The 11,626-nt window shown below is 39.7% G+C and overlaps 1 protein-coding gene across 1 annotated transcript; it reads left to right on the top strand.

Annotated features, from left to right (window-relative positions):
• Window positions 1–7,103: 7,103 nt before the first annotated feature.
• LOC120065190 (GTP-binding protein Rheb-like) lies at window positions 7,104–11,328 on the top strand. Its single transcript, XM_039015978.1, has 8 exons — window positions 7,104–7,501; window positions 8,001–8,072; window positions 8,288–8,355; window positions 8,583–8,665; window positions 8,810–8,866; window positions 8,980–9,027; window positions 9,271–9,352; window positions 9,465–11,328. Exons 1-8 carry the CDS (start codon window positions 7,450–7,452, stop codon window positions 9,555–9,557), a joined length of 555 nt encoding a protein of 184 aa, XP_038871906.1. The 5' UTR covers window positions 7,104–7,449; the 3' UTR covers window positions 9,558–11,328.
• Window positions 11,329–11,626: the final 298 nt, after the last annotated feature.

The following is an 11,626-nucleotide window of genomic DNA, read 5'->3' as shown; positions in this document are numbered from 1 at the left end:
GTAGTAAACTCTCTTTGAAAGAGAGAAGGGGGTTGACCTGTTTGCTGATGGACGACTGGTGATCCTGTTACTACTAAAATGAGAAGAGGAGGAAACTCTGGACTTGGACCTCAGACATGATTATACTTCAGAGTATAGGTACAAGACAGGTACTGCACCAAGGGGACCAATGCCAGTCTCCTCTTCTGTCAGGTCTATAATGGAGTATGTGAGAAATAAATATTTTTTTGTAAAAAAAAGAGGAGGAAGACAATGGTGAAGGAAGCAAAATGAACAGAAAGGGAGCACGAATAGACATGTATAGTATATAGAGTATAGACGTATAGACATGTATAGTGTATAGACACGTATAGTATATAGAGTATAGACATGTATCGTATATAGAGTATAGACATGTATAGTACATAGAGTATGGAGATGGTTGTCATCTAGTCTCGAGGTCTTTCCCAATACATGAACTCTTCATCGACATCCCCGGTGACTTTTGCTAAAATGTCTGCCAATCTCAAAACATCTTGATCCTTGACTGGAAAGAACTCCACTGTCACGCCCTGATCTGTCTCCACCTCCTCCAGGTGTCACTTATTTTCCCCAGTGTATTTATCCCTGTGTTTCCTGTCTCTCTGTGCCAGTTTGTCTTGTATGTTTTCAAGTCAACCAGCGTGCTTTCCCGTGCTCCTGTTTTCTATTCTCTTTTTCTAGTCTCCCCGGTTATGACCCTTGCCTTTTTTTTCTGGACTCCGTACCCGCCTTCCTGACCCTTCTGCCTGCCCTGACATCGAGCCTGTCTGCCACTCTTTACCTCTTGGACTCAGAGACTCAGAATCTGGTTTTGGCATTTTGCCTGTCCATGCCCATTCTCTTGGCTACACCTTTTGGATTATAAATAAACTACAAAGACTCTAACCATCTGCCTCCTGTGTCTGCATCTGGGTCTCGCCTTGTGCCCTTATATCCACAAGAACTTCAGCTCTGTGTACTTCTCTAGATATCGCTGTCTTTTCATCTCTCTCTCTCCCTTTTTGCCTATTGAGCTCTTGCACTTATTACCTTGTGTATTATTCAAAAGATTTATTCTGCTGTGTCATCTTGTGAACATAATTTCCCTACTTACTGTTGTCCTCTAATGGAATGTTTAGGAAAGAAGCAGATGTCTGCATGGTGTCAAAATAAGAGTAAATCAGTTAACAGTAATTAAAGTACATTAACCTGTTTGGCGTGCAAGCCCGACGTCGGTACACTTATGACAACAGCCAGCTCAAAGTGCAGGGCGCGAAATTCAAAAGATATTTTTTTTAAATATTTAACTTTCACACATTAACAAGTCCAAGACACCAGATGAAAGGTACACATCTTGTGAATCAAGCCAACATGTCCGATTTTTAAAATGTTTTACAGGGAAGACACAATATGTAAATCTATTAGCTAACCACATTAGCAAAAGACACCACTATTTTTACTCCATCAGTTTTTTACTACATCAGTAGCTATCACAAATTCGACCAAATAAAGATATAAATAGCCACTAACCAAGAAACAACTTCATCAGATGACAGTCTGATAACATATTTATTGTATAGCATATGTTTTGTTAGAAAAATTTGCATATTTCAGGTATAAATCATAGTTTACATTGCAGCTACAGTCAGAAATTGCACCGAAAGCAGACAGAAAAATTACAGACACCAACGCCAAATAACTAAATACTCATCATAAAACATTTCTGAAAAATACATAGTGTACAGCAATTGAAAGACAGGCATCTTGTGATTCCAGACAATATTTCCGATTTATCAAGTGTTTTACAGCGAAAACACAATATAGCGTTATATTAGCTTAGCACAATAGCAAACATAACAACAGCATTGATTCAAGGCAAAAATAGCTATAACGTATAAACCACCAAAATATATTAATTGTTTCACTAACCTTCTCAGAATTCTTCAGATGACAGTCCTGTAACATCATATTACACAATGCATATAGAGTTTGTTCGAAAATGTGCATATTTAGCGGCACAAATCGTGCTTAGACAATGAGAATAGTGTCCATAACGTCAAGCAATCTGTCCGGCGCCATCTTGTAAAGGCACCTTTTCTTATCGAATACTATTCATAAACTTGACTAAAAAAATACAGGTTGGACAGCAATTGAAAGACAAATTAGTTCTTAATGCAATCGCTGAATTACATTTTTAAAATTAACCTTACTGCGCAATACAGGCTGCGATAACGCAAGGCTACACTGCAGGAAATGGCGTCTTATGCATTTGACATTTTTCAACAGAACAATGAATTATCAGCATAAATAGTTCTTACTTTTAGATGAACTCCCATCAGAATCTTGGGAAATGTGTCCTTTGTCCAAAAGAATCGTTGCTAGGTTGGAGAACGTCGTCTTCAACGTTGCAATTAGCTGTAAACAATAGCCATGTGGGCCAGAGATACCCAACTTCCTAAAACGTCACGAAAATAAATACCCGAAAATCGCAATATACTGACATAAACTGATATAATTCGGTTTAAAATAACAACATTACGATGTCTTCAACACCTATATCGAATAAAAACAGAGCCGGATATATCTAGGAGCTAATACGGGAGCTTCTAAAATGACATGCCAAGACCCTTCCTGCGTCAGAGCGAAGAGTGGAAAGATGGGACACTTCGGTTCCAAGCAATTTATAACCTTTGGGACCTACGTAGAAACTCCATTTCAACTCTCCCTATTCGCTGACACCCAGTGGAAGGCGTATGCAGTGCATCTCAACCAATAGAGGACAGGCAAATTAATACACAGGTCTCAGAACAGCCAGCAAAATTCTGCATTCTGACATACACATAGGAAAATTGCTCTAAGTCCAGTTCTGTTTCACCCACAGATATAATTCAAACGGTTTTAGAAACTAGAGAGTGTTTTCTATCCAATAGTAATAATAATATGCATATTGTACGAGCAAGAATTGAGTACGAGGCCTTTTTGAAATGGGCACCTTTTATCTGGCTACTCAATACTGCCCCTTGAGCCCAAAGAGGTTAACTCTACTTCAATGCATATGGCCAATTCTACTATATTACTCTTTTTAGTATATCATTTTCATTTACATATTTGTATCACAACCTATTTAATAAGGACATTTTATTGTTGGATTGAAAAGTTGGACAACAGTCTTCTATGAAGAGAACAGCAACAAACACTGGAAACAATGGCCTGGAACTTAAGACCAAGTTAAACTGTGATGTGTGTGTTTGAAAAAGACTGTTTGTGTGTGTGTTTGAGTGCGTGCGTGCGTGGATCTGTCTGTCAGTGTACATTCATTTTTTGCGCAGCGTGTTGTGTACATGCATGGAGATTTTTCTACAATATTTTTCCAAGTTCCTTTCATTTTGTAAATTACGTTTTTCAATTATGAGTTTGTGTCCATAGATTTATGTTGACCTCAAGTGAATGTTCATATGTTATTGTCTCACAGGGGTAAAAACACTCCTCAACCTCTCCTTAATCATACAAATGTCAAAATGTGTTGTCATTTCAATGCCAGAACAGTCAGCTACTACATGTTCAATTGTCTGTATGTCTTGTTAAACTGTATTCTTTACGAAGATGTATGATTGTTAGCTAGCTATAAATGTGAACTCTGGTTAAAAGTATATGAAGATTGTTTAAAACTGTGAATATCTAAACTGAAGAGAGTTTTGTAAGGACTCCTCTACTGGAACAATACATGTTTTTTTCAGTTTGTTTCTTACACCATTGCTGATTGTTTTGATTTGAGCATAGCATACCCACTGAGAAAATATATTGATTTGGCAACCCTGTTTCACTCCAATCTGTAAGTTTGCCTGAAGTTTTTAGAGCCACAAAAGTAGGCTAGTCTTTATACAAATCCCTTCTCCCACACCATCTGTTATGTGTCTACGTACCAAATGGTATGGTAAAGATAAGTCTGTCATCATTTTAAATAGTTTCTATCTTCAATTGTGTAATTGAGGGGCTGCTAGGGCTACACAAAGATGGCATAAGTGTACTCAACCTAACATAACTTTTTAAGCAGCTATTTAACAGATTTAGATTTTGTTGTGGAGTGATCACTTTCCACATAACAAGGACCACCGTACACGTTCATGGTTGATAGGGCCTGGGCCATAAAATAAGCATAGGCCTATTTAAAACTGATAAAAGGTTCTCTGTGTGATCCTCTGTAGCTCAATTGGTACAGCTGGCGCTTGCAACGCCAGGATAGGGGGTTAGATTCCAGTGCTTGACTTGGGCGGAAGCTCACCAGAGCTGAGTAGCGGCACCTCAAATGTTCTACTGCTTAAGCTCCTGTTCCTGTTATAGAATATTAGCTCAAACGTATTGTGGAGCTCCTGCACCTAAATATAAACAGTACCAACACCCAAAATGAGTACCGGCACCTATTTCAGTCCAAGTCAAGTACTTAGAATGTATGCACACGTGAATGTAAATCGTTTTGGGTAAAAGCGTCTGCTAAATGGCATATATTATTATATATATATTTTTTTTAAATTCTGAAAAATGATGTATATGTTAATATTGTACGGTCATTGAGCATTTAATAATAAAAACTGCTGAACGTGTTTTGCTATATGAATGTGTATTTCTCTCACACGCGTTTGCATATAACTAAATCAGGGTGAGAGTGACCTCTGCTGTACAAAATAGGGCACCCTCATGTCAAGCTCTGACGTGAGGGTATCAAGCGCATGAAGCGAGACGGTGGATGGTGGTTGGAAGAGCGCGCTTGTTTGAAATGGAAAAGCGTTGCGGTAGCTTTTTATAAAGAACATCAAGACGAAGCAGCTGCTTTATAAGTGGGATGCACTGTTGAGCGCTACATCCCGAGGGGTTCGTGCTGATTGTATGGAGATTGTGACAGCCGGTTAAATGGCGTCCCTTGAGAAGGCAAGAACAAGATGTATGTCAGGAGAAGTGCAGTATTATCATAAGGAGACGTACACTTGGAATATGGAGGAAAAAAGAGAGGCAGATTATGTCGAAGAGAGAGAGGGAGGAAGAGGGTGAGCTTGAGTCTTAAAAATTGCAGAAAAAGGGAGATGGTTTGTTAAAGAAGAATGGTAGAAAGTGTAAGCAGAGTGAGCTGAATTAGGAGGAGAAATGGAAGTGAATGAGGGCGAAGTATCTGAGGTGGTAGATGTGGTGAAGTTCTCGAAGCCTGAGGCTTGCACCGAGGGTCAGGATAAAGATGAGTCTGTGACAATAGGAGTGAAGTTTTTGGAAAAAGTGGACCCTTGCCTTTTGGCTGATTCATTTGTGGTTTCAGGGTGGGTGAACACAGAGTTGGGAGCTGTGGAATTGGTGAGGGTAACTAGAAGTGGTCTTGTGATAATTGTTTGTGTTACTGCTGGTCAGAGGGAGAAGGCGTTCCGCGTTAAATGAATGGGGGCAAGAAACGTGAATTGTTTTGTTCTCAAGAAAAGGGTGGCATTGAAAGGTGTGCTTACTGGGGTAGCAGTAAACGTAAAAGTTGACCAACTGAAGGGGAAGATTCCCGGTGTTTGTGATGCTCGTTGTTTGGTGCGACGCAGACAGGGTGGCGTGAGTGGTGAAACAGAGTCAATGTCTGTTCTTTTGAGTTTTAATGTTGAGTGTTTTTCCTACAAAGTGATATTAGGATATATAAGTTATCCTGTATGAGCTTTTGTGCCGAATACATTACGTTGTTTCAGGTGTCAAGCTTATGGGCATGTGGCAGCAGTGTGTAGGAGGGACATTCCTAGGTGTGAGAAGTGTGCAGAAGGGCATGAGACAAAGGAATGTGTATCATTGGGGAAAGTAGTGGTATGTGTTAATTGTAGGGGTGCCCATGGGGCTGGCAATCAGAAATGTCCCGTGCGAGAGATGCAGATTGAGGTTTTCAGAGTTAGAGTAGTTCAGAAGTTGTCATATGCTGAGGCAGTGAAGAAAGTAGAGGACACACCAAGACAGTCGTGACGAGGGCACGACAAAGCCTTTTCCCCCTCAGGAGACTGAAAAGATTTGGCATGGGTCCCCAGATCCTCAAAAAGGAGGGTAGTGCTACAGAGGGTAGTGCATACGGCCCAGTGCATGACTGGGGCCAAGCTTCCTGCCATCCAGGAGGACCTATATAATAGGCGGTGTCAGAGGAAAGCCCATAAATTGTCAGAGACTCCAGCCACCCAAGTCAGCCACTGTTTTCTCTGCTACCGCACGGCAAGCTGTACCGGAGCTGTACTTAACAGCTTCTACCCCCAAGCCATAAGTCTGCTGAACAATTAATCAAATGACCACCGGACTATTTACATTGACCCCATTTGTTTTGTACACTGCTGCTACTAGCTGTTTATTATCTATGCATAGTCACTTCACCCCTACCTACATGTACAAATTACCTCAACTAACCTGTACCCCCGCACACTGACTCAGTACCGGTACCCCCTGTATATAGCCTCTTTATTGTTTTTTATTGTGTTACTTTTTAGTATTTTTTACTTTAGATGATTTGGTAAATATTTTCTTAACTCTTCTTGGACTGCACTGTTGTAAGCATTTCACGATAAGGTCTACACTTGTTGTATTCAGCGCATGTGATAAATAAAGTTTGATTTGATTTGAAGATGAGTCAAGGGGGAGGGATCCTGGGAGGAGTGGTGTGAGTAGTAGATCTGTACCAGTAAAGAGGGAAATGCCAACAAGTGATATGTTTCAGTAAGATTGGATTTTTTGCATTCATAGCAATGGTTATCAACTGTACTGCAGGGATGGAACGTATGTTGCAGAAAATTGAGGTTGTGTGAATTTGGGTGTACGAGACTACACATCAGAAGAGTAACAGGGTGTCTTAAGTGGTGGTGTCCCTTCCTTTCAAGTTGTTGGCCTGAGGTAGGACTAAATAGATGTAAATAGTGGAGTAGGGTAGTGTAATTTATATATTTTTTGTGTTAGATGGTAGGGTATTTGTTTATTTATTTCTTCAAAGTATTAGGGAGTTGTACTCCAGTCTAGTAGGTGGAGGTAATGCAACATTTACTGGATCCCAACCGCCGTTAAACCTCATCGAAGAAGAAGAACAAGCTCTGTCGTATGTAGTTTTACGACGGTGTGCTTTACCAGTTTCCGACAGTGTTACTCGGGAAGCGCAACTCTTGTGAATAATCCGTTTTGGTTACCTGTTTTAAGTTCTGAAAACTAATATTTAGATATTTCAAACGAATTATCGCCATACATAATTATATCGATAACCGATATAGTGCAAGTATCAGTCGAAATACGTGTTCTATCAGCTTCAGTTCAGTTCTGAAGTTGCAACTCGAAGCCCAGTGGCTTTGAAAAGTTTGTTGTTGTCACGTGACGTGATACGAACGCGGTGATAAAGTTTTTGTTTGTTTATTAAAACGACTATAGATACAAAAACAACATTCTATATTACGTTATTATTTTAAAACAATGCCTCAACCAAAATACAGGAAGATTGCTGTGATTGGGTACAGATCTGTTGGTGAGTGAAATAAGAAGCTAAGTTACTTAGCTAGCCTTTGTTTTTGTTTTCATAGTTAACGTTGCTGCTAGATGGTTAGCTGGCAATAGCGTAGCTATGATAAAAAACAAACAAAGGCTAGCTAGCTTCTAGTACCAAAACAGAATCAAGCACATAAGATAATGTCATAGCTCTGTAATTGTGTAGTGTGTTAATGTATAAACGTTGTAGTTGATAACCTTCTACTTACTCTAATCACCATGCCAAAGTTGTGTACTAACAACTTAAGCCAAGTTCCACGATGTGTTAACGCGGCCAACAAACGTTACTAACGTTAGCTCATAGACCTAGCTAGCTAGATATTTTCATCGTGAAACCGCTGCAGTCATAGCTAACACAGCCAATCACAATGTATAACTGTTGCTCAGAGTCGGGTAACAAATGGTCATTTTGTTTTCCTATGATTTTGGAAATTGCTGCTCATCGGCCACAACAACGTACTTTTTCTCTACCTCTACAGGAAAGTCTTCTCTCACAATACAGTTCGTGGAAGGACAGTTTGTAGATTCATATGACCCTACCATTGAAAACAGTAAGTCTTTTTATTTCGTTTTTTCGTTGGATCGGTTTTGTTATTCTAAGTTATTGCAGCCACTATTAAGGTGTCATTGAGGGTCAAATAATATGCATGGGTGAAAAGCAGAACATATGCTCCTTTTTATGATCATGCTATATCCAGAAATTACCAAGTGCTCACCTTATGTGGCATAGCCTGGGCTTGACAACTTCCTCTTCAACTCTTTCCAGCCTTCAACAAAATGGTGTCTGTCAACGGTCAAGATTTCAATCTTCAGTTGGTCGATACTGCTGGTCAGGTATGTATGCTGTACATTACTCATCTTCTTTCTTTACCTCTGTTCCTCAGCTCTCTGAAATAACACATTAAATGTTCTGGGTTCTGGTGATCAGTGACCATTTGTGCCGATGCAACATTTAAAATGGTTGGGATATGAAGGAAAACAACAGACAATATTCTTTTCAGAAGCACTTGTCCGTCCTTGTGTGTTTTCTCTTTAACCGATTTCTCGCCTTATCTCTACAGGACGAGTACTCTATTTTCCCTCAGTCTCATTCAATGGACATCCATGGTTATGTCTTGGTCTACGCAGTAACCTCCATGAAAAGGTGAGTAGTCACGGGTACATTTCATTTGCAGTTCATCCTTTGTCCTGGCCCTCTGATCTTGTGACTCTACTGTGTGTATAGATAGTTGTCTGTCCATCAATACACACTGGTAACCTGTCTCATTTTGTCTTTCACTTTTTGCAGTTTTGAAGTTGTTCAGGTTCTTCATGACAAGCTGCTAGATATGGTTGGGAAAATACAGTAAGTTAACCTAAGTTCTAAAAGGTTGGTGATGATGCTTTTGATGATCTGTTTGTATCTTAAAAAATTGGTTTTCCAAGTATATTTTTTTAAATGTATGTGTGTTCTTTTAGGGTGCCAACTGTTCTTGTTGGAAATAAAAAAGATCTCCACATGGAAAGGTAAACCTACTTGAGCTGAATGAAGGAGGAGAGCATTGGTGCTCCCACTCACATGCATGGCTGGTACATTATGTATAGAACCATGCCACTACCATCCCATTTTAAAAACTGGTATATGGTTTCACCTTGGTTTTCCATTTGAGGTCTTGGACCTTGTGGTCATATAGGTACATTCATGCTACCTGACCTATAAAAAGGTGTGATTTCATTACATCATGCTCAGTGTGTCCCTCCTCCCCTCAGGGTGATCAAGCCAGAGGAAGGGAAGAAGCTGGCCCACTCATGGGGAGCAGCATTCATGGAGTCTTCTGCCAAGGAAAACGAGGTAGACAAAGATATCTTCTCTGCAGACGGAGATACTCATAAAAAATGTGTCTATTCAAAAGCATGAATTTATTTATTGATTGTTTTTCTACTTTCAACTCTATGCATTGCAGACCGCTGTAGAGGTATTCAAGCGTATCATTCTGGAGATGGAGAGGGCGGATGGGAACGTTCCCTCAGAGGATAAAAAGTGTGCCGTGATGTAAGAGGGTCTCACCAGGACAGCAGTAAGCTCATTGGATGAAACCAGGAGACACAACGTCACCAGCCTGCCAATCATGACTTCCCTAGCACCACTTTATAATTCAAGTGTTTTACACAAAGGCACCCAATCACACTCAAGGCTGACTAAAAAGAACTCTGACAGGTGTCACACAAGGGTTTCACTGTCAGTTTTACTGAAGTCTATCAAGTTTGGTTGGCATAAACCAAACCTCATGAAAATACAGAATGTAATGTAAGAGCCACAAGCCCAAACTTCACAACAAAAAACAGCTCCCTGATAATTGCAATCAAATAGCTAGCCATGTATCAAAAAATGGAGCGGTGACTTGCTAGTGTCCCCAACTCTCACTGGCTAGCTTCACCTTGTACATAATAAGGGCTGACCTTGATGCCTAAAAAACATGCCTGACTTTTTTTTCTCAGGTCATTGTTTGGAAAGTCACTATAATTCACAACTGATTAATGTATTGGTTACAGTATCTTGGAATTAGTTCTCTTTCACACAAGATGTGTATTGCAGAAATACATTTCCTTTAGCATTGGTCTTGGCTAACATTTTTTCACTGTAAAACTTTCAGCAAGTCAACTTCAGGTTACACTTCACTCTTGAACTGTAAATCATGTCTTTTAGGAAACATGCCAATTTGTATTTTCTAGAATACAGTTTTATGTTCTTCTGGTTGGCAGATTGGTTCTCGCTCCTTTCCGCTATGATCTACCATCTGACTTTAATAATTAAGCTGTAATTATCCAGTGGATGAGGCACCCTTGAATGATGTTTAGAAAATAATGGAATGGATCTGTTGTATAAAAAAAGTTGTGGCCTTTTGATCCCAGAGAACTAGGATCCTAGACACAGGTTTGATAGTGTTGTTAGTTATATTCTGAGATAATACAAGTGTGTTCATTCAGCAGCATATTGAATGAAATGTCTGCATATAATTAAGAAGATGGAGTTGCAGTGTTGGCATTCACTGATAATTCCTTACCACTGTGGACTGTAAACCAGTTCATGGGGACCACAGGATCTGCTGGTTTAGTTTTAGTTTTGGGGGTTTGATTCCAGAAGTGATGTAGGGCTCCATCAAGCCAAGCAAGGACGCCTTATGACACATTATCACTTATGAATTTATGTTGAGTCGGGGACTCCCAGCGGACACAGTGCTCACCATAACCTGATTTGCATGTCCACAAAAGATCAATTCGATGCCCAATGGTTTTTACTGAAATTACTTACATTTATCCAGACGGTCCACCTCCTAGTGATTATTATTTGTTGTTTAGATTTTTTTTATATAGTGCTTCTCTTTGAATAAGTAGTAGATTGATTGATTGATTGATAGGTGATTGATGATGCCGTCTAAGGCTGAGTTTACACAGGCAGCCCAATTCTAAACTTTTTTTCACTACTTGGTCCTCTGACCAATCAGATTTGTGTTGAAAAAGATCTGATGTGATTGGTCAAAAGATCAGAATTGGGCTGCCTGTGTAAACTCAGCCTAAGAGAAGCTGATGATGCTGTGTCTTGTGCCTTACCCTTCAATCCCCCGCTTTACCCCCACCCCCCCACCTGTTTCCCTACCTGACTCAAGGTCCTCTAGGTTTTTTTCCCTTCTCTGTTGACTTGACCCAATGGGGAAAACAAGGGGCACAACACACACCTGAACACCAATACCCCCACATTGGTTAGTGTTAACTCAGAAATATTGCTGTAAACTGTTTTGTATATATAAATCTTTTACTCCTTTAAAAGTCTATTATTTTATTTAATTTTTTAAAATTTGATTAGTTGTGTCATGGCTGCTCAATAACTGTCTGCAGCTAAGAATTTGAATTCAACCTCTGAAACAGAGACATGCAGCCACTATAATACCACACCACTTGGAGACATCTGTTAGTAAATGAGTAATTATTTATTTGACAAAACCGAATTATGATGCTTACAATTATGCATATGTATTTTTTAATTGTCCCTGTACTAAGCCGTCATTGATGGTCTTTACTGACTTTTCACAAAACAATATGAACTGATCATGAGGGGCCGCAGTGG

The sequence above is a fragment of the Salvelinus namaycush genome, chromosome 20 (assembly GCF_016432855.1).
Source record: "Salvelinus namaycush isolate Seneca chromosome 20, SaNama_1.0, whole genome shotgun sequence".
Lineage (NCBI taxonomy): Eukaryota > Metazoa > Chordata > Actinopteri > Salmoniformes > Salmonidae > Salvelinus > Salvelinus namaycush.
This window is presented reverse-complemented; position numbering and strand designations above follow the sequence as displayed.

Excerpts from the sequence above, each read along its gene's own strand:
- LOC120065190 (XM_039015978.1), top strand. The coding sequence starts at position 7,450 with ATGCCTCAACCAAAATACAGGAAGATTGCTGTGATTGGGTACAGATCT. Across the intron at positions 8,356-8,582 it reads TGGTCGATACTGCTGGTCAG|GACGAGTACTCTATTTTCCC; the intron begins GTATGTATGCTG and ends TTATCTCTACAG. Across the intron at positions 8,867-8,979 it reads GATATGGTTGGGAAAATACA|GGTGCCAACTGTTCTTGTTG; the intron begins GTAAGTTAACCT and ends GTGTTCTTTTAG.